Raw genomic sequence first — 24,003 nt, 5'->3', positions numbered from 1 at the left:
ACTCGCACTAAGCACACTGATCACCTGGAACGAAGCGGAAGAAGCGAATTACGAATTGCGAAGTGCTCTCCAAGTGTTCTAAGTGTTAAATAAAGTTTTGATTTGTACTTCGGTAGAATTTTCATTTATCCCGAACCTCAGAGCGTACCTATAACTTATTATATTGTATGTTTGTTTTAAAAATAATTTCTCTCCTACCTACGCCGAAAGTTCGGTTTTCGTCCCGCTGTACAGAGAAGAAAGTCTAAATTTTTCTCCCTGGGTACAAGTGCGCATGCACGTTAGTGTCTACGCCTGCTCTCACGCACCTAAAATTCTCTGCCATTGTTGTGCTCGGGTAATTTGCAATATTGCGTTTAGTGTAAAAGTGAAATAAATAAAAGGCAAAAAAAGTTAATAGTGAAGTATTAAACAAAGATGAGTTCATCAGACAGTTCTTATTCAATTAGTAGTAGTTTATTTCAAAATAAAAAACACAGTTAAATTGTTTTTTTTATGAGTGGTACCCCCCGCCAGGGCTTCGCCCCTGGACCCCACCGGGGCTTGTTTACCTGTCAAAGCAATAGTACTCAATGTTGAAATGTTGTTGTCATGCAATCCTATATGTTTTTATTCAGATTATAAACTATATTTGTATGCTACATCCAAATTCCTTCAATTATAGTATAGTATAGTATAGTATAGTATAGTATAGTATAGTATAGTATAGTATAGTATAGTATAGTATAGTATAGTATAGTATAGTATAGTATAGTATAGTATAGTATAGTATAGTATAGTATAGTATAGTATAGTATAGTATAGTATAGTATAGTATAGTATAGTATAGTATAGTATAGTATAGTATAGTATAGTATAGTATAGTATAGTATAGTATAGTATAGTATAGTATAGTATAGTATAGTATAGTATAGTATAGTATAGTATAGTATAGTATAGTATAGTATAGTATAGTATAGTATAGTATAGTATAGTATAGTATAGTATAGTATAGTATAGTATAGTATAGTTTAGTATAGTATAGTATAGTATAGTATAGTATAGTATAGTATAGTATAGTATAGTATAGTATATATAGTTCGCAAAAAATTTTTGCTAGTTTCCTCGGAATATTCATACCATTTATTATCTACAATTAATATATCTACCATTTACACTGACGCCCGAAAATACAAACGAATAAGCAATTAAGCCTACAATTATCTGGGTAAAATTATTTATAAAATCAATTCAATTATTATGAAGCATACACAAGTTACATTGTTTTTTATAACGTAGTTAGTTAACTAAATTTTTTTTTTTCATTTTATAACAACCAAGGAAATCTGGTCTGCGGCAAACGTCGCGAATGCAGCATTGAGCCAAAACGGTACATCTAAGACACACGCGTTTCAAATCATCGTATAATTAAATACATATACGCTAAAAACAAAATTACAATTAAATTGTATTAAATTATGTGCATTTATATTAAAATAAAAATTTAATAAAAATGGTGAAAGTAGTTAATTTATTTTATTTTACATTATTTCTTTGTGTGCTGTCCAGTGAAGAATCTCCTAAGGATCAAGGATCACCTAGAGCATATTTGAGTGATTGTGAGTATAATAAACACGAATTAATGTACTCCAATTTGTTATATTATAATCAATAAAATATCCAATACAACATAGAATTTATCGTAAGTTTTTAAATTAATACGAAGTTCTTAAAAGTGATTTTCTTTAAAAAATTTACAAGAAAAAAAAAAGATTCAATCAGGCAGAGGTTACGAATTTTTCTAATGAATTACGAACTTAACGAATCTCCTCGACTTCCACTTAAGTGATTACTTGTGATAGGGCATCTTTTGAACTCGCACCAACCACCACCACCACCACCACCACCACCACCACCACCACCACCACCACCACCACCACCAACTTCTCTAAAGATTTGAGCAGCGTTACCTTTGCTGAGTTTCAAATACTAAAGCTTTAATTCCCACAGGTCCGGGTGTAACGAAAGAAGCGATAATCACGCCGCAGTCATTGAAACATCTCGGCATTACGGTTTTTCGATCGAAAAACTCATTCTTGTCGAGGAAAAGATACGGCTACAAGCAAATGAAAGAGTTGGCAAGGGATCCTAATGTTAATTTTAAGAAGAAAACGCTACTGTACTTCCCAGGATATCTTGACAGTCCATCATTTATATTCTCACCGGTAATAGCGTCGGCTTATACTAAACGCGGTTACAATGTATTATCAGTGGACATACATTGGTTCGTGACCACTGAATTTCCAATGTGAGTATTGTTTGCGTGAATTTTCTCACCACGATTTCCCACAATTTGGTAGGCAGCGGCTTGGCTCTGCCCCTGGCATAGCTGAAGTCCATGGGCGACGGTAACCACTCACCATCAGGTGGGCCATGTGCTCGTCTGCCTACAAGGGCAATAAAAAAAAATAAAAAACAATCGACTGACTTGGTGGTGCAGTAATTAGCGCACCTAACTATGTGCTGAGGGTCGCGGGTTTGATTCCCACATCCGGCAAGCATTGTACAATGAAATATTTGTTTGCTCTTTGTCTGCGTGTATATTACCTATATGTGTAAATAAATAAACGTATCTTTAAAAGTATGTTTGTCAGTCTCTGGTATCCATAACACAAGGAGTTTTAAATTGGGGCCGGATAACCGTGGGTCATTTGTTTCCAGTTATAAAAAAAAGTTATTATTATTAAATAAATGGTGTAAGGAATCCCTTTATTTTAGTGTAATTGGGATCAAGAGCTCATGTCTCAGAAGTTGTGGCATTCAATCGGGTCTATAGGCTTGGCTGTGATCACTTCTCAACGCTACAATGAATCGTGCCATTTACATAATTAAAACTGTTTTTACACAGTTTTGTCTTGCTTATTTTTTATTATCACTATATTATTTCCGATTTTTAGAATACTTCACAGCTCACGTGGTCACGGACGAATCGATTGAACCGTAAAAGTAATTTAAAGTTTTAATTATGTTCGCGACTCACGGAAAACCGAAAAAAATAATACAGGTGTCATTTTTATAATGTAAAAATGCATCAATGAAATGAAGGTGCAATTATTATTCACTAGTCGAACCCCAGTAGTCGAAATTCGACAGTCGACTATAATTAATTGAAATTATAAGCTTGAACATTATTATGGTTATATTGTCAAAGACATACTTCGACAGACATACATAAAGATATACTTCTGTAATCACAGATTTCACCAAGACTACATCGGACGTCTTATCCTTAAGACCACGACGACTTTAAAATACATATATAGAAAAATAATAGGTAGAAATCATTGAAATGTAATCAAATTTTAGTATTCGACTATGGCTTAACTCGGTTTATTTTACGGTATAATGTTTTTCTATATTTCTACACTAACTAACAATAAACCTACCGACAGTTCTCGCATACCTGTTCTTGTCGCATTCGGTCACAATGACCGGTATTTAATATAATTTTCGATTATGTTATTCAATGCACAATACGTTTGTGCCCGTCATGACTTACGCGAGTGTGGTGTTCGCTCACGCGGCCCGCACACACATAGACACCCTCCAATCCCTACAATCCCGCTTTTGCAGGTTAGCTGTCGGGGCTCCGTGGTTCGTGAGGAACGTTGACCTAAACGACGACCTGGGCCTCGAATCAATTCGGAAATACATGAAGTCAGCGTCGGAACGATACTTCGATAAGGCTATGCGTCACGATAATCGCCTTATCGTTGCCGCCGCTGACTACTCCCCGAATCCTGATCATGTAGGAGCCAGTCACCGTCGACACCCTAGACACGTCCTTACGGATCCATCAGATCCAATAACCTTTGCATTAGATGCCTTCAGCTCTAATACTAGGGGCAGGCTTAGGGACCCCGGTAACCGTACTCGTCGAACTCGACAAAGAGGTCGACGTGCAACCTAACCCATGCATCAGCCCGCTGAGTTTCTCGCCGGATCTTCTCAGCGGGTCGCGATTCTGATCCGGTAGTAGATTCATTCGCGAAACAATTGCTCTTGAGTTGTTAGGTCTCCTTCGGAGGCGCTCGGGCACTTGTTAGCAAATCCCACCCCTCTTGGCTGAGCCTTTGCTCGCCCACCTGTCCTGGTGAAACTGGAAAGGCCTTCGGGCCACCAGTAAACTTTCAATCATAAAAAAAAAAAAAAAAAAAAAAAAAAAAAAAGTTTGTACTTTCTTGGAAAAGAGAAACAACAACAAGAAATGTAAAGACGATCTAATATGCATATCTTAAGGCTTGTTTAAAATTGTACATTTTACACGAGTTTTCAAAAGTTAATTTAACCGATACTAGTAGGTCAAAATATGATAACAGTCTCTGCATATATGCGTGTCCTTTTTCAAACGAGGCTTGCGGATAGTACTTATGGGTAGGCAGCGGCATGGCTCTGCCCCTGGCATTGCTGTAGTCCATGGGCGACGGTAACCACTCACCATCAAGTGGGCCGTATGCCAGTCTTGTATATTTTTATGTTAATCGATTTATGGTTTGTTGTCAGCGCATCTCGTCTTAGTCGTGCCCTGGGGCCGCATATAGCTTCAATGGTGGTTGAACTCATGAAGGAAGGCCTCGACATAAACAAACTGGATCTCGTCGGGATCAGCTTAGGAGCTCAGGTCATGAGCTTCGCCGCGAAGAGCTTCACAAACATGACGGGAACCAAATTTAAAAGAGCCACGGGCCTTGATCCTACAGGGGTCTGCTTTAGGAACCTCGGCCCTGAAGATAGACTGGACTCGTCGGACGTGGAGTTCCTAGATGTGGTGTACACTAATATAGATGGTTACGGTATGGCTGCGCCTATTGGACACGTCACTTTCTATGTCAACGGCGGAGAGTACCAACAAAGCATACTGATACCCATATTGTGCACATTTTTATGCAGTCACATCAGATCCTTCCTGTTATGGGTGACAGCGATTTATCATCCAAAATCGTTTATAGGAATTCAGTGCGATTCGGTATACGATGCCAGAATAGGGAATTGCTTTGACGGTGGTCCGAGAGAGACGAACGTACTAGGATTGAAAGTTGATAAAACTAAGCAAGGTATATTTTATTTGGCCACAAAGAACACGTTTCCGTATTATTTAGAAGAAAAAGGTTTGGTGAAAGGAAGCGACTCGTTGTCGCAGTATTTCTTAGATGTCAACAAGGAAGATGTGTTAAGGTTTAAATAAATTATTTTGTGCAAAGTCTTTTATTATTATTATACCTTTAACCTTGAGTTACATACCGAAAATAGGTGTAAAATGGAAAAAAACAACAGGTTTAAGTATTTCCTGCTTGTGCATTTTTATTATTAATGTTTTCCATAATGTTGTTTACATTGAAATTGAGATAAATAAGACGTACAAGGCAGGAAATTTCCTATAAGTTCTTTGCAAAGGCTAAAAAGTACCTGTAAGAACTATGGGGACATAAGCTGGTTATTTGCTGACACTCGGAAACCAGTTTTAAAGTTTTACCTATTATACTTAGTCGCTACGAAACTAAAAAAAGTGCATTTTTTTTATTGGCCATGTAGGCAGACGAGCATACGGTCCACCTGACGACAGTGAGTGGTTACCGTCGTTCATGGACTTCAGCAATGCCAGGGGCAGAGCCAAACCGCTGCTTACAGTGAAGTAGTCTCCACAAGCCTCGTTTGAAGAACGATACGTCATAGCGCTCGGGAATTGCCGTGGAGGGGAGCTCATTCCAAAGCCGGATGGTACGTGTCAAAAATGTTCTCTGGAAACGCACTGCGGATGAACGCAGTGGCTCCAGGCAGTATGGATGAACTCTATTCCGGTGGCGTGCAGTGCGACGGTGTATCTAGCTTAATTAAAGATTGAAACATCAAGGTCACTATTATAATAGCAACACTCCAGAGGACTTTATATGTTTTTCGAACTTCATATTAATGGCATGATTACTTAATATTATACGGTAGTTTAAGGATGCTAGGGCGATGAATAAGAAGTGTAGTAGGGGAAATGAGTATCCTATAAATGCGGTCGGGAAACACAGCCAAAACTTGTATGTGAACGGGGCGACGCAAAGCCGCCGTCGCCCGAAATATGTCTTGTTGCATCCTCCGGATTTACTTTAGGTGCTTTTAGACCTCTCAAGCACCAGTCACTGTCCTCGTAATCGGTGAGTTCACCGAGCGAAGTAACCTAACTAACCACAGATAGAGATACATATAAATAGTATTAAAATACCCGTCTGTATAACTTAGTTAACGGATATATAACTTAGTTACGTCTGTATAACTTAGTTAACGGACTAGTGACAAAACTATTTATTTTACAAAGAAGCTAAGCTGATGTCGGATGATGTCACTACCAAGAAATCAATAAGTTGAAATTTAACCTTTAACGCTTTTTCGTGAAAATAGTAAAACTAACATTCAACGACATCTAGGGGTTACAGTTAAAATCAAAAAGTCAGTTGAAAACACAATTATTTCCCATGCATGTGTTCACCGAATAACGATTAAAACCAATCTGTTTTATTAAGTAAGATAAACTCACAAAACGCTCTATTTCTAATCTAATATATAAAATTCTCGTGTCACAATGTTCGTTCCCATACTCCTCCGAAACCGCTTGACCGATTCTCATGAAATTTTTTATGCATATTCAGTAAGCCTGAGAATCGGCAACTATCTATTTTTCATACCCCTGAGTGATTAGGGTTGTCCACCCCTACCTTTTTTTTTTTATATGGACATTTTTTTATATGGACATTTTTTTTTGTTATAATGAGGTATTATGTGGTTGAATGAGGTTTTGTTATTTTTATTATATATTCCCTCATCGTTCACAGCACTACATACCTCTTTCACTCATTTACCACATCCTTACACACTTACAATAAGTTAGTTTTTTTTTCTACACTAGAAATTCCCTAGAAATTTTATATATGGCAAAACAATGTTTGCCGGGTCAGCTAGTATATTATAATACGTTAAATATGTATTTTAGAGATCGTTTTAAAACTAAGCTTCAGCTTATAATGAGACGACAAGTACATTTTAGAAACATTGACAATGATAATAACAAAAAACAGGCCGCTACGTGATTAACTAATCAGATTTTCATACTATCGTTATTGATAATTTCTTCCATATGAGACTGGAAATATTCGTATTCCTTCTTCAGTCCCTTTTCTCCTAAATAATACGGATAATTATTGTGCGTTGCTAAGTAAAATACACCAGTTTTACTCTTGTCCGTACTCAAACCGACAACGTTCGTGACTAAAGGTCTTCTATCGTAGCAATTTTTATTTCTCGCCTCTTGCACAGAATCGCACTGTATTGCTATAAACGAGGTTGGATACTGCAGTGCCGCCAACCAAACGGTGTAAGACCTTAGATGACTGCAGAAGGCGTTGCACGGCATCCAAAGAATATCGCCAGGTTGGTACTCGCCTCCGTTAACGTAGAAATTTACGTGGCCAACCGGGGCAGCCATACCAAACTCGTCTATATTCGTATCGACGACGTCCACGAAGTCCGCATCAGACGAGTCCAGTCGCTGATCGGGGCCCAAATTCCTGAAGCACGGTCCTGCTGGATCTAACCCGGTGAGTCTCGATATGGTATCACCGGTTAGTTCCTTGAAGCGTTTCGCGATGAAGCTGGCTGTGTGCGCGCCCAAACTAAGGCCAATCAGGTCTAGTTTTTTTGGATCCAGACCGTGCTTTGTTAGGTCGACTAGCATCTCTGCTGTGTGTCGGGCAGCGGTTCTTATGTAGCGGACAGCCCTGCAAGAAGAACAGACGCAAAATATTTAAAAGGCAAATTTATCGGTTTTTGTTGTTGTTGTATGAGCCTAATAAAACACAATAGATATTTTTAACTGTTCTTTTTTTTTCTTCAAATTTTAAAAGTTTCTTATTAGGCCAGTAAACAAGCTGATGGCTTAATTGTTGTTAAATGGTTATCGAAATTCATATACTAATATAATTTAGGGGTTTATAATAAACGGGTTATTTGATACTAAATACACACTAAAATAGTTAAACAATAGCTGTTGTATCTGAAGTAAAGCTGTTGTATTCTTTGTACGAGGAGCACTACTACTTGAGATACAGGTTTTATCACCTAGTTCAAGTACAGATGCACATTTTGATTGTGTTTCTACTTCTATGTTCTATGTTCCTGTCCTTCTCCCAGTCACCTGGGGTCGGCGCAACATGTTTTCTCCTTCCATACTCCTCTTACAAATGCCATTTCTTCGCTCACTCCCCTCTTATACATATCTCTTTCATGTAATCCATCCATTTCTTCTTAGGTCTACCTCTCCTTCTATATCTTGCCACATTCATAGTTAACAATCTCTTAGCAACCTCATTTTCACTTCGTCTCATCACATGTCCATACCATCCCAAAGCGCGCTTCTCTGTCACAGATGCCACTTTCAAACTTCCTCTAACGTATTCATTCCGTATTCTATCTATTTTCGTTACTCCACACATCCATCGCAACATTCACATCTTAGCTGCACGCAATCGCCTTTCATCCTTATTACTTGATGCGTGAAAAAATCGACTGGGCGATCAAAGTGAACTCACAAAGGATACTCCATGACCGTAAACTTATTTGTGTCCAACAGCAGAACATTATATCCTTGGCGTCGATACTGTGGGGCCAATAGACTTGCAACTGGATAACTCGGACTGTCCATATACCCTCCGACGTATACAGCTGTTCGCTTACTGAAATCCATGTTCGGGTCTTTCGCTAATTGCTTCATTTGATAATAAGTGTACGTAGATCGTTTTGCCGTCAAAAAGTTTCCGTTCCCAACGACGGTCATCGTCAGGTATTTGAGGCTGTTCTTCGTGATCACTGCTTCCCTGTCGCCTCCAGGACCTGGGACGAGGAGAAAGCGATTGGTTTACACTTACGTTTTTATTCGGAAAAAGTCTAATTGGCAGGATAAATTTTATTTGCACATTTTATTTTGGTTATATCATTATATGTGCATATTATTATTATTTATATGAGAAATTTTACTTGCATATTTTATTTTGGTTATATATGTGCATATTATTTTATATATATGAGCATTTCTCAAAATTATTGCACAATAGACTTTAGCCTCTGTCCCATTTTTTTAATATTTTGTTCCGGCTAATATATTAGATCATTACTACTTTTTATAAATTGTGTAAGCAGTAAAACTACTCTACTTATTAGAAAGGAAAAAAACAGATACAATGAGATTTTTTCATTAAAAATATATATCATAAATCAGCTTCAACCAGTTGTATGAAAAGTGCAGTGTCCTAATCTCAATATCTTACCAAACCATCGATCTTTAGTTGAATGGACATGGGCATTGTATAAATATAAAATATTATTTATTTATAGCCATAAGTCACAATTCATCCTAAAACATCCTTTTTAGCATTACTTTATAATTAAATTTCTAATTAATGATTTTAACTTGTCCCGTAAAAAGTTCCACCTAGAAATTCCAGTTTTTGTTACCATAATTCTGAAGAAATATGAGAATCGATTAATGCAATTATATTTTAGAATAATGGTAGCATTAGCCGGCTTGGCATCCGTCTTGTTTTAATTTCGACTAGTTCTTTCTGGTGCCGGTACGAACGGTAAAAGTCAATACTTAAGCTAGCGGTCAGAAAAAAATTCCACCTTTGTTACTCAAAAAACATAGATAAGTGCAGATTTTATTGTTATTTCACTTAACCTACTATTAAAGCTCCCATTCTTGATTTCGTTAATCAAATCGAAATAAGAGTAATCGTGTGAGTTGCATGTGTTTACAAATAAAATAACATGTTGTACTTGATTTGTTACTTCCTTTTTTGTTACTTTTGTGTGGTAACGTATAAATGGAAAAGAGAGTAACAAAATAGGAAATCATTAGGCTGAGTATATATAATATATTATTATTTAACTTTCTGTTTAAAATAATTTTATAATAATTATTACAATTACAACGGCGTCAATTTCTTTGTTTTTTTGTTGTACTATTACACTACTACTACTAATAATCCGCTGCATTTTGTATCAAGTATGAACGCTGAAGAAATAAAAATATTATTACGTTGTCAATTTTTCTGGTGCCAAAGATGTGATTATGATTTATACGATCACTATCCAGCCGATGAATGTGATTATTGCTATTAAAGGATTTTACTGCATTAGAAACCGTTAGGCCTCCTTTTCATTATGATTAAAAAAGAACTGAAACGATATTTTTGTTACCTACTCGTAAATGTTACTAAATATTTGAATAGGGTATTTTTTAAACGAAAAATGTTTAAATGTCCTTTGACAGCAGTTCATACTATAATCTACATATATAAATATAATTATAATTATTTTTAACACGGGTCAAAGTTTATTATAATTTGAACTACTACGAAAACTAGCCTTATAAAATCCTAGTTTGTTACCAGTATTCCATTTTTGTTACTGTCCCATAAAAGCGGACACGTATTTCTTTTCAAATTTTTTATTTATTATCTTAAAACCTGCAATTTTTATGAAAAAAGCAAAAGAAGTGTATTGTTATTTCATTTGTGAACGTATTTAAAAATAAAACAACATTAAAACTGCTTTACTGTGATTTTAAAACAAAGTTGTGGGCAAATGGTAACATAAAGGATATATTACAACTTATATAAGTAACATTTTGCTGTAAATGTTAACAGTTTTTTATAGAAACGTAAAATGATGGTTATGTCACCCTTTTTTTTTTTTTTTTTTTAACGCTGGGGAATCCATTTACGGATACCCGGTCGAGGGGGGTAACAGACCGGGTTATGTCGGACTCCGGCGCCTCCTGAGAGGAAGAAGGGGAGAAGAGAAGAGCCGAGGTCCTTCACCTCCCCCAATTTCTCACAGGAGACTACGCCTTGAAAAAGGCGCACGAAGCACTTGCCCCGCAGAACGACTACCGACTAAACCCCATCGAGCCCCACCACTCCGACTCCACGAAACCCACGGTACCGCACAGTGCGCGCCGAAGGCTCGCCGTCGCCGGTACCCATCCTGTTAATAGGACGGCACTCCATCCCCGGGAAAATCCCGCAGGACGTCGTCTCGGAGACACACCGTGAGCGGTGCACAGGAGCCACCTTGCACCGCCTCACCACCGGACCAACAGCCGAGTACCGGGCACCCCCGCACCCGGCACCCGACAGCCCCTACGGGAGATGAACGGGAGCTTCGCGCCCGTGCCGCCCACTCCGCCTTCTTCGCTGTGAAGCCGAAGAGGGATCCCACTCCCTTTCGCGCTCCTCAGCCTCACGGAACGCCATGACCAGGTCGCAAAACCTGGTCATGGCCTCCCAAGAATTCTGGTCCTCTAGCATGCGGGCGATGACAGCCCGCAAGGAGAGGTCTCTCCCCAGCACCGCGATGAGGTCTCGCCGCGAGCGCTCCCAACGCGGGCACGCTTCGAGTGCGTGCTGAGCGTCATCGTCCGGATGCCCGCACTGGTGGCAACCCGGATGTGGCTCTCTCCTGCAGACCTTCCACAGGTACCTCCCGAAGCAACCATGCCCCGAGAGGACCTGCGTTAAGTGGAAGGAGAGCACGCCGTGTCGTCTATCTGACCATGCCTCCAGCACGGGCACCAGGGCCTCGAGGGTGCGTCGGCGAGTGACTGAAGTTTGGCCAAGCTCCTCCAGCAACCGCTCCCTCCACTTGGCGTACGCCAGATGACGCGCAGCACGCCTCCACCGACCGACAGCCGACGGGCCGGGCGTCCGTCCCCGACTCAGGGACTGTGTTCTGCGCCGGTATACCGCAGCTGCTACCTCAGCCTCGAGATCCCAAGGAAGGGAACCGGCGAGGGCGCAGGCGACCTCCCGGGAGATCGTACGGTACCCCCTGATGACTCTCACCGCGAGCACCCGCTGCGCTCGTAGCAGCAAAGCTGCATTGCGCGCAGAGAGTGCGGGCGACCACACGGGAGCGCCGTACAAAGCCATACTGCGCACGACCCCCAGGTACAGACGCCGGACGCCGGCGCTGCAACCACCGACGTTGGGGAGAAGACGGGCTAGTGCGCCGGCCATCCCCAGCAGCTTCGGGACTAACTCACCAAAGTGGTGGTCGAAGCGCCATCGACTGTCCAGCACAAGGCCCAAATATTTGAGCTTCGGCTGGACAGCGATCGATACTCCGCCGACTATGAGATTCGCTCCCGGAGGAGGTCCCCTCCGGACTGGGTGAAAGCACACCGCTTCGGACTTGCGGAGGGCCACCTCAAGACCTAATCTCCGAATGCGACTAACGACGGTGGAGACCGCCGCCGTCGCAAGGATCGCTGCGGCTCTGTAGTCAGCTCCGCGGGCCGTCACCAGCGTGTCGTCGGCATAGCACACTACGTCGACGCCACGCAGGCTAGCACCGCGCAGGACCCAGTCGAAACCGATGTCCCACAGGAGTGGTCCCAGTACCGACCCCTGCGGGACCCCGCACGACACCGCTTTCCGTCCCCACCCCCTCCTCTCGGGGAAGACTACATTTCGCCCTGAGAGGTAATCCTCTATCAGGGTGCGGAGACTAGGGGGGACGCGGTGAAACCGGAGCGATTCCACGATCGTGCTCCAAGGGATCGTGTTGAAGGCGTTGGCGATATCAATCGACACAGCCAACAACACGCCCCCCTCGGAGCACGCACGATCGGAGAGGTGGCGGACGCGCAAGACCGCGTCCATGGTGGAGCGACCTCTCCGGAAACCATATTGGTTAGGAGCCAGGTCAGGCCCAACGCTTTCGAGGTGCTGGACGAGGCGACTGGCGACGATGCGCTCGAGGAGCTTACCAGCCTCGTCCAGCACGACGATTGGGCGGTACCCGCTTGGCTCGTCACGTGGCCGGCCTTCCTTAGGAATAAGGACAAGCCGACCAGTCTTCCATGGCTCTGGGAACCTGCCCTCACGGAGGCACCTGCTGAATAGCCCTTGGAGGGCAGGCCCCAAGCCGTCACCTGTCAAGGCGAGCGCCCACGCTTGGGACGAGATCCCATCGGGACCGGGTGCCGTGCGCTTAGCCCGCATCCTCTGCACAGCCAAATCGAACTCCACCTGGGAGACGTCCTCAAGCTCTTCGCTATCAGCAATCCGCGCCATTGTCATCACAGGGGGGACGAAGTCCGTCCCGGATAAATCGGGAAACAGACCCCCGACTACCCGCTGCAATGTTTCCGGCGGCAGGGTGCTGGTTGCGGGAGGAGCCCAACGGCGAAGCGCATTACGCGCCAGCCTGTAGGGCCGCCCCCACGGGTCACGGTCCAGCGAGGCCAGTAGGTCGTTCCAGGCGGCCTCCTTCGCCTCCCCGATAGCCAAGCGCAGGGTTCTTATCGCCGTCCTGTACACTTCGTACAGGCGGTCCTCCTCGTCGGGGTCCCGGCGCGTTCTTCGTCGTCGATATCGCTGGTATGTGCGACGACTAATATCGCATAGCCGGCGCTGGCTGGCGATCTCCTCGGTCCACCAATGAACTTGGCGCTTAGGAGCGAGAGCTCTCACGCGAGGCATAGCAGCGTCACACACCCGTGACATTGCCTCGCGCAGACGCTCCACCCCCTCGCACACGTCTGCTGGCTCGCCAAGCGAGTCAAGACGCCACGCCTGCACTATGGCCGCCTCACGCAACCGCTCGATGTTGAGACGCTTCTGGGCCCAACGAGGACCCCTAGCGCTGCCACTGATGGACAAGGAAAAGCCCCGAACAGAACCCACCGGGGTCGCGGCGACACTGAATCGGATGTAACGGTGGTCGGAGAGGGTCTCCTCGCCAACCATCACCGCCCAACCGCGTACGCGATATGCGACGTCAGGCGTGGCGAATGTAACGTCCACCACGGACCCGCCCAAACGTCGCACGCATGTGAGTTCCGTACCGCGATTGAGGATGAGGAGACCGCTTCCGACCAGCCACTCCTCCACCGCTCTACCTCTGGGGCACGTCCTAGAGGAACCCCAAGACAATGACTTGGCATTTAGGTCACCCAGAACGAGAATCCGTCGGAAGTGCGACCTTCCAACGACGCGGCTGAGCTCGCTGAGGAAAACCTCAAACTCGGCGAGCGTCCTGTTTGGGGAAAAGTACACTCCCAACACGAATATCTCGGCCCAGAGGACGGCAACGAAGCCGCGACCTCTTTCAACAACGGCAAACGTAGGCGGAGCACCCACACAACAACGCCGGATGATTGCCACTCGGCCCTCCAAATCGGCCGCCCAATCGGGGCTCGAAGGGACCCGATACGGTTCGGCGACCACCGCAAGATGGGTCAACCCCTCCGCCATGCTCTGGAACAAAAGGTCCTGAGCTCTGGCGCAATGGTTGAGATTCCCCTGCAGGAATCGAAGGACACCTGTCATAACAGGACGCCATTCGATGTCTCCATAGCCGTACCGGGCTGCCTCCGTGCATTTTCAAGTGCAGCGGAAGTTCCTCCTCTAAGTCTCGGTCTCGGGGACTTGGCACAAGCCTTGCTCCCGGAGACATGGTCCGCCGGTCTGCCGGCAGCGGTACATACAGCGCAGTGTGGTGCAAGAGAGCAGCCGGCCGCTACGTGGCCGGTCTGGCCGCACCGATAACAATCCCGGCTGCGGTCGACCGACGAAGGACATCGGGCGCTCACGTGCCCTAGCTCATGGCATCGGAAGCACTGTAGCTTCTTAGCCTCTAACAAACAAGCGCGGAGCACGCTCCAACCAACCCTCAGTTTTGGAACGGCGAGAACCTTCATCGTGGCAACGACGGGCAACCGGACCAATACTTGACCCATCCCGCCTGGGCCAGACTTGATGTCTCCGATCTTCACCGCATCAGGAGCGCATTCGCCAATCCGGGCAAGCTCCGCGGTAAGTTCCTCCGGCATCAGGGAGTCATCCAGTCCGCTGATGCGGATGGCTGCAGTCGTTACTGGCCTGGTCACTATGACCCCTTCTGCGGGCAGAACCTCACGAAGCTTTTGGGCCAGGAGATCGGCCTTGGCGCTCTGGTCTGCACCTTCCACTACCAGCACCTTAGACCCAGTCACTGCAGACCGGATGCGTTGGATGGGTATTCCAAGGGCCCCAGGATCTACCTTGGCCCTCGCTTCGGCGAGTACAGTGCGGTACGTGAGTCCTCTTTCCACGGCCTCTGGTTGCAGCTTGAGGACAACGGCCTGAGTGCGTGGAGGGCGCAGCTTCTTCTCTTTCCTCTTTACAGAAGACCGGTCTTTCCTTTCCGCTTCAGCGATAGCTGCCGCTGGAACCGTCCTCACTGCTTCCTCCCTCGGTCGAGCACCCCTACGGGTGACCGTTGACCAGCTCTCGATCATGGAAGCTGGAGCCGGGAGGAAGGTGTGCGTTTCGGATGAAGCCACTTGCGCGGTGACACTTCTCTTGGGGCCACGCATCCTCTTTTTCGCCAATGTCATCGGTGGCACTGATGACGGTGCCGCATCCGGTGCAGCGTCAACGACGATAGGGGGATTAGACGATTTTTCCCGGCTCCTCTGCTTGTCCGCCGCTAGCGGTGGTCGCATTCGGGGCTCCGGTAGAAGCCGTGCCTCCAGCCCTTCAAAGCGAGCGTCGAGCATAGTGCCGACAGCTCGCATAATGCGCTGTAGGCGCAACTCCTCCTCTTCCTCCTTGGTGTTCGGGGCCGGGGTCGCAGTCGATGTGGGCAACGCTAGCACCTGCGAAACCCTCGCCAACTCCCTTCTAACTTCATCGAGCTCCTTACGCAGTTGCAGGATATCCTGCTCCTGCTTGACGTTGACCGCTCGCAGTCTCTTAGCCTCTTCGGCTGCGGTGTAGCCCACAAGGTCCTCCGTGGCCTCCTTGACAGTGACTGCCAACTCCTTCAGTGCACGCACGTACGTGCCCTTCGGGCTGCTGGATTTGGCGGCGACCATTAGGGCCACCTCTGCACTTTGATGGAGCCTACGCTCGGCATCGGGCTTAGGGACAGACCCTTCAGCCGCTCTCCTCTTGTGGCGTGTGGTGCGCGCGATCTCAGTGAGCTCCTTCTCCTCTTTTTGTGCCTTGAGGTACGCTTGCCTGGCAGCGGCCATGCCAACGTACTGCCCTGTGGTCGCAGGGCGTCCCCGTCCACGCTTTGACGGCGTGACTGCTCTGGGCTTCACACCTATCGGATCCTGAGCCTCCGAGCCGGAGCTGCTACTCAGCCCGTCCGAGCTTATATTGAGCACCCTTTTCCGCCGTCGTCGTGTCGGCGACGAATGGGTCGACGACTGGGCCGAACCAACTGTGGCCATATCGTTGTCCGACACGACATCGGCTCTTAAGGAGCTTACTTCAGGGTCCTTCTCGGACATAATTTTCTTCTTTTGAACTCCGTCCTTCCCGGACCTGACGTCTAGGCAGTTTTTGCCCCCCCCAGAGTACGCGGGGCAGCGTGCGTCCGACGAGTCGGCCACACGGAGGGATTCTCCTCCCGCTGAGCGGGAGGTACCCTCCTGGGGTAATAACTTTTTTAAACTGGCCATTACATAAATTTTTATTTATTTTTTTAACTCGGGTTACGGTTCCCTGGGACACCCTAACGACTGGTCCCCCACCAGCCATTCATTCTCTCGCCGGGTGTCAGAGCTTAGAATTGGGTATGAGAGGGAAAGAAGATGAAAATAAAACCAAATAAAACAAAATAAAACCACAGGCGAAGAAGAATAGAAAGGCGTGTAAAATAAAACAATGAACGGAAACAAAAGAAGAGAAAGAGACAGGGTAAAACTTAAGATAAATAAAAATAACCAAGGGACAGTAAAAACAAAACAATAAAGTAACAAAGAAAAGGGAAAAAAGTGGAGGCCCACGCATCTCCAGAAGAACCACTCTTCAGCAGGTGAAGGGGGAGGAGAGCGTGTAGCCCCCGGTGCTGGTTTTGGTCCGCGTCGCTCAATCTCTCCCGCCGTAACACAACGGGAGAGAAGGAGCGATGCCCCTGTGACTATTGCCCAGAGGCCCGTGATCCGCCACCTACGGACGCGCCCGGTCGAAGTCCAGCAACTCCCCCGCAGACGAGACCCACAGCACGCAGAGTGCGCACCGCAAGCCCGTCCACGACCGGGTGGTTATGTCACCCTATTGAAATGCATAAAAGTTGACGAAATTGATTTGGTGTTTTAATTAACGTAATTGATAGACGGTAACAAAATAAGAATATTTCTCCGCCCTTGGTATATTTCTACACATTTATCTACTTTATTACATATTAAACCTCACAACAAACCTCATATTCAAAATCTTTAGACACCTATCTACAAATGAAAACAAAAAAAATACTTTAGTTTAACATTTTTATTTTAGTACATTATTCTATTGGTGGTGCAATTATTTTGAGAAATGCTCATATGGGTGCAAACGCAACTATTGGCAATAATTAACATGATATATAGCTTAGTTTATTCTATGTTATTATTTATTTATTACTAGCAATATGAAACTGTTATTCTACCATAGTTAATGTTTATATTACTGTTTAAAAACATAAATTACTGTCAAAATAATCGTCGTAAATGTCGTCGTCGTGGCCTAACGGATAAGACGTCCGGTGCATTCATGTTGAGCGATGCACCGGTGTTCGAATCTCAGGTGGGTACCAATTTTTCTAATGAAATACGTACTCAACAAATGTTCACGATTGACTTCCACGGTGAAGGAATAACATCTATACTAATATTATAAAGAGGAAAGATTTGTTTGTTTGTTTGTTTCGAATAGGCTCCGAAACTACTGGACCGATTTGAAAAATTATTTTTCCATTAGAAGCTGACATTGTCCCTGATGAACATAGGCTACTTTTTTTTAAAAAAATTTTATTATTATTTTTTGGTTTCATGTGTGTTTTAATGTTTCCGAAGCAAAGCGAGGGCGGGTGGCTAGTCGTGTAATAAAAGTGAAACCCGCAAAATTATAATTTGCGTAATTACTGGTGGTAGGTGAGTCCGCGCGGGTAGGTACCACCACCCTGCCTATTTCTGCCGTGAAGCAGTAATGCGTTTCGGTTTGAAGGGTGGGGCAGCCGTTGTAACTATACTGAGACCTTACAACTTATATCTCAAGGTGGGTGGCGCATTTACGTTGTGGATGTCTATGAGCTCCAGTAACCACTTAACACTAGGTGGGCTGTGAGCTCGTCCACCAATCTAAGCAATAAAAAATAAAAATAAAAATAAAAAAAAAAACCTGTAAAAATCACTAAAATATTTATTGTGAATATTAAGCTACATTTTATGAATTGTTTCACAGTAATTCCATTTGTTTCTATAAAAGAATATGTAGTTACTATAACAAAAACAAAACGGTTAATTGTGTAAATACTAAGTCGTGTCTTTTTGTAAAAAACAATTAATGTTAACGTTTTTATAGAACTGTATTGCGTTTTCATTGTAACAGATCTTATGTGTGAAAACCTTGACGTAACGCCGACATATATCATTAACTTTACTTTTTTACGACTGCTTACTAACATATCGTGTCGATAGTACATATGTTACTGCAAAAGCCTACGGTAAAGAACTACGGTAAATCCTAAGGTTTTCTAGGAAATCCTAAGATTTACCAACTCTTTTTTTTTATTGCTTAGATGGTTGGACGAGCTCACAGCCCACCTGGTGTTAAGTGGTTACTGGAGCCCATAGACATCTACAACGTAAATGCGCCCACCCGGAGATACCACCCACCTTGAGATATAAGTTCTAAGGGTCTCAGTATAGTTACAACGGCTGCCCCACCCTTCAAACCGAAACGCATTACTGCTTCACGGCAGAAATAGGCAAGGTGGTGGTACCTATCCGTGCGGACTCACAAGAGGTCCTACCACCAGTAATAACTCTTAATGGTAAAAGTCCGAACCGTTCTATGATCAACGTTTATTTCGGACTTTTACTACCATTCACTCAAAGACACGGTAAAGGTTGAGATAAACATATCAACGCTTGAAAGGCAAACGTGACTAAGCGACAACAACTGCTTTGTACATAAATGATAGGCAATAACCGTATTCGTTGCCCAAAAAAAAAAAAAATTTCTAGGTCTATTAAAATCATTTCAATCCTGCAGCTAGATTCGTTAAAATAGAATTTTTTTTCAGGTATTTCAACTTTAAATTACTATTAGTCTACTGTAAAGTTCACGCATTGTCGCTTAGTCATGTTAGCTTTTCAAGCGTCGATATCAATACGTGTTCGGCGTATGGCCTTAAAGGAAGAAAATTTTGTTAATAATGAGTCATAACAAGACACAAACAGTATTAATTTGAGGAATAAAACACAAGTAAATGTATCTGAAATATAACAGGGCCCCGTGTTGTAACAAGTATTTTTTTTTACTAACTATTAAAATTGACGATTGATTAATTATAATAAATTGTCGTTTTCCTTATCTTTAACTTCAAATAAATGATTGAAAAGTATGCATTGTTTTATTTCTAAAACGAACATCTACCAACCGTCATTGGTAAATCCTAGCATGTACTAAATTCTAATGGTAAAAGCCCGAAAAAATAATTTCTTTTTTACATATTCTTACATTTACCGACTCGTGTTGGTAAATCCTAAGTTTTACTGGTAACACCTAAGATTTACTAATATTCGGGCTTTTACGGTAACAGATACACAGTAAAAGACCATGGCACATTCCAAAGAATTGCCGCATAAAATCCGTTCCGGAATGTATGACTGATTTGAGGCGGACACGTAAATAACTATATACTGTATATTTGTTTAATGACAAATTCGTGAGGTAAGCATTATCGATACATAAATATCATTGTTGATTTTTTAATATAGATAACGATACGATTTCAGGGTACACTGTGAGGCCTTCAGCGATGTCGACAGATTAAAATATAAATAAATAGAACTAGAGACTATAGGCTTATAAGCAGCTCGATGCCCGATGGACTGTGAGTTCGATACGTCAGCTACGACTAAATGATTCCTTATAATCGTACTCATATATAAATCTTATTTGTGAAACCAGTAAATACCGGTTAAATAGACTGAGCTCTTGTGGGAATATTTGGAGTTCCGTGGATCTTACGTATTCGCGCCGCCCGCAAAGCAAGTCTATGGTTTCACTTGGTATTGGGATATGGTAATTGGAAATCTTGAAGAATGCGTCAATATTTCATGCGAAAGATATTGAAAGATTAAAAATTTCATTATAACTGAAAGGGGTGCTTAATTAAAAAAAAAATTGAATTAAAAATAGTGTAAGAAAAAATGATTTTATTGTAAAAAAAGCTTATTATATACCAAATTTCGAGTTAATCTGACGTTTGGAAGGGGGTCAAAATCATGTTCAAAGATTGCGTTACAAGATGGATTATTTATTTTATTGAGATCGATAGTGCGTCATACATATTTTTAATTGATGATTTTTTGTGTTTCTTTTTTTTTTAATACGACTCGAAAATATACACAGATAGTGATAGATTCAAACGTCTATTATCGTACTGACGTCACGGAGGCCCAGGTTTGAGGAAATAACCTCTCAATAACTTTACTATTGTTAAAGGGTTACAGTAATTTTGATGATTATGGATTATTTTTTTAAATGAAAAAAAACTTCGATCTGATATTCATTGGACTTACGGCGTTCACGCTGTGAATTCACGGGGGATCACCCTAGTCACAGAGGTGCAGGATGTATGTGAAATTGAAGTCTCTGAGGTGTCTTGAATCTCACTTTCGCCTGTTGAACAATGGCTTACTGGTGGTAGGACCTCTTGTGATTCCGTACGGGTAGGTACCACCAATCTGCCTATTTCTGCTGTGAAGTAGTAATGCGTTTCGGTTTGTAGGGTGGGGCAGCCGTCGTAACTGTACTGAGACCTTAGAACTTATATCTCAAGACGGGTGGCGCATTTACGTTGTAGATGTCTATGGGCTCCAATAACCACTTAACACCAGGTATACTGTGAGCTCTTATTTCCATCTAAGCAATAAAAAATAAAAACATACATGAATTTAAAAAAATGCTATGGAAAATTTATTATCGCTTTATCAAAGGATTTACAATATAATTAAGTCAAGCAATCAAACGATTCAACGAATGAATTATAGTACGTTATATTGACAGATCGACAAAAAATTTATGGTAAAATGGACAAGGTTAAAGTTAGTATAAATATTTATATATATAATTTTTTGTTAAAGTCCGTCGGTTCTTAGCAAATTATTTAAATAACAACAAATAACAAATATCTTAGTTGTCCGTGACCACGAAAATTTTTTAAGTATTCTAAAAGTCTGTCTTTCTAAATTGAAAGTACTAACGCGAGATTAAATCGTTTTAAGTCACCTCTGCGACTTATCCATAGCTACGATAATAGTTTAGTTCCTTTTAATGCTTTTTCTGCTTGACTATAATTTCGGTTAATACAAGACTCACCACAAATCGGGAGAAGTGGCGATTGCTCGTGAGGCGCTTAACATCTGCCCACAGCAATGATACTCAATCGCGATCACGACCGCTCTGACAAGAGTTATACGACAAAGGAGATAATTTCGGTAGCTTTTCCACATTTTCAATTATTTATAATACAATTTTTTTATTTAAATTATTTAGTTAATTATTATCGGGTTTTTTTATTATGAAGGAAGGACTACTGGTGGCCCGAAGGCCTTTCAATTTCACCAGGACAGGTTGGCGAGCAGAGCTCAGCCAGGGGTGGTGACATTTGCTAACAGCTAACCCAGCGCATCCAAAGGAGACCTAACAACTCAAGAGCAGCTGTTTCGCAACTGAATCTACTACCAGATTGGAATCGCGATCCGCTGAGAAGATCCGGCGAGAAACTCAGGGGGCTGATGTATGGATTAGGTTGCACGTCGAACTCTTTGCCAAGTTCAACGAGTACGTTAACCGGAGTCGGATCGGATCGTAGTTAGAGTTGAAGGTGTCTAATGCAAGAGTTATTGGATCTGATGGATCCGTAAGGGCGTGTCTAGGGCGTCGACGGTGACTGGCTCCTGCGTGATCAGGATTCGGGGAGTAGCCAATGGCGGTAACGATAAGACGATTATTATGACGCATATCCTTATCGAAGTACCTACCGTTCCGACGCTGACTTCATTTGTTTACGGCCAAGCCCAGGTCGTCGTGTAAGTCAACGTTCCTCACGAACCACGGAGCTCCGACGGCTAACATGCAAAAACGTGATTGGATGGTTTGGAGGGTCTACATGTGTGCGGGCCGCGTGTGCGGACACCACACTCGCGTACGTCTTGATAGGTCATATGCAAGTTTTGTAAAGTGTCCCCTTATTCAGAAGGAACATTTTACAAATCATAGGATAAAGTTTGCCGAGAATAAACGCGGCGCGGTCGCGGACAGATTTTATGTGCGGGTGGAATGTCATCGATGCATCCAAGATGACTCTCAGGTACTTGACCTTCCTGGCCCAGGGTATTGATTGGCCGAAGAGGATGATCGAGGGAGTGAGGTTTCTATGTCTAATGCGGGAAGAGATAAGGGTTAAGCTCCACCTTTAAAAGACGACCGCTGTGCTTTTTGCTGGGTTGATGTCTATGCGGCATTTTTAGAACCACTGTCCGAGAATTACGGCTGCGCTCTGAAGCTTCCTCGCGATTAGGAACTTGTTTCTTCTCGAGTAGTAAACGGTCGTGTCTTCGGCGAATAAGGCTAAATGGGTCGATGGCGACCTGAGATTATCAGTGATGTGAAGGTAATATAGGTAGGGAGCTAAGCAAGAAAGAGAAAAAGACGTGAAGATAGAGTTAAGTGCTATAAGAGCACGTGAATTGTGACGCTCGAAAATTTTATAGTACTTAACTTAAATCATCTTACTTAACAAGTATACCAAATTTCGAGTTAATCCGACGTTTTGAAGAGGGTCAAAATCATGTTCAAAGATTCCATTACATACTAACATACATACGTCTGAAGCTAATAAAAGCGTATTTATTAATAAAAAGACTGCGAAGGAAGGCTCATAGTTATTAAATATAAATAGAATGCAATTAAAAAAAATGACGACTAAGTTTGCTTACAGGGTATAAATTTAATGGTTCATTAGCGTTCCTTGAAAAGTGAATATGTCATAAGGAAAATGAATTGAAAAAAAACAACGCAATGGGACAGAAGTAAAAATGAAGCGAGTCGAATAAACAACAGATACGTAAGGCCCATTTAACTATTTAAAACTGTATTAATGATTAAGAAGTTTTTCGCCGAATATTCTTAGTGGTTCGCGATTTCGATCAGGCGGTAGATTCTGCGAAGCACTGCTCTTGCTAGGGCTAGGGTTAGCAAGTTCTCTTAAGTCAAGCCCGTGAGCTCACCTACCCAACAGCTGGAATATCCTTTTAGACAACAAGCGAATAGATAAGGATTTTTTTTTATTAAGAAATTGTTTTCTAAATGTTGTGCGGTCTGTATCCCTCAGGAATCTTATACCTTTAAACGAGCAATTCTTGTATATATACAATCCGAATCTCGGAAACGGCTCCAACGATTTTCATTAACGCATTACGCAGGAGATTTCGGAGGCGATAAATCGATCTAGCTACGATTTATTTTCAGAAAATATCGTTTTATTCGTGTTTTCAATAATCAACTCTTCCCGACATCTATTGGCGAATAATAATATTTTTCTTAATTGAGGGCAACTAACTGCTTTAAAGACACAAAAAGATGGCGTTATAAAAAAAACTGGTCATCATATAGTAGTAATTTAAATATAATAGTCTAAGACCTACTTACAGTCACTCAAATAGCCGGCAGGATATCCTTCTAATGACTTCGAACTGTAAAACGGCGTAATAGACTGTACCACCACCGAAAAGTACATAATCAAGCAAAATCCCCTTGCCATGTTCGAATTCACTGACAGCTGTCAAACACTTTGATAGGGGAAAAAAAGGGATATTTTTTCACTCTTCAATATTAATAATATAACGAAACGTCTTGAATGTAACGATGTTAAAGT

General features: G+C 42.9%; 2 protein-coding genes across 2 annotated transcripts; one reads left to right on the top strand and one right to left on the bottom strand.

Moving 5' to 3' along the window:
* The first annotated feature begins 1,339 nt into the window (after positions 1–1,339).
* On the top strand, positions 1,340–5,242 carry LOC114242238 (lipase member H-A). Its single transcript, XM_028173329.2, has 3 exons — positions 1,340–1,598; positions 1,990–2,287; positions 4,543–5,242. The coding sequence occupies exons 1-3, from the start codon at positions 1,493–1,495 to the stop codon at positions 5,222–5,224; spliced, it is 1,086 nt and encodes a 361-aa protein (XP_028029130.2). The 5' UTR covers positions 1,340–1,492; the 3' UTR covers positions 5,225–5,242.
* Positions 5,220–24,003, bottom strand: LOC114242237 (lipase member H). The gene is made up of 3 exons (XM_028173328.2): positions 23,778–24,003; positions 8,610–8,910; positions 5,220–7,799 (listed from the first exon to the last, which is right to left on the bottom strand). The coding sequence occupies exons 1-3, from the start codon at positions 23,887–23,889 to the stop codon at positions 7,121–7,123; spliced, it is 1,092 nt and encodes a 363-aa protein (XP_028029129.2). The 5' UTR covers positions 23,890–24,003; the 3' UTR covers positions 5,220–7,120.

The sequence above is a fragment of the Bombyx mandarina genome, chromosome 11, assembly GCF_030267445.1.
Source record: "Bombyx mandarina strain Sakado chromosome 11, ASM3026744v2".
NCBI classification, from domain to species: Eukaryota; Metazoa; Arthropoda; class Insecta; order Lepidoptera; family Bombycidae; genus Bombyx; species Bombyx mandarina.
The sequence above is the reverse complement of the archived record's forward strand: the minus strand, read 5'-3'. Positions and strand labels throughout refer to the sequence as shown.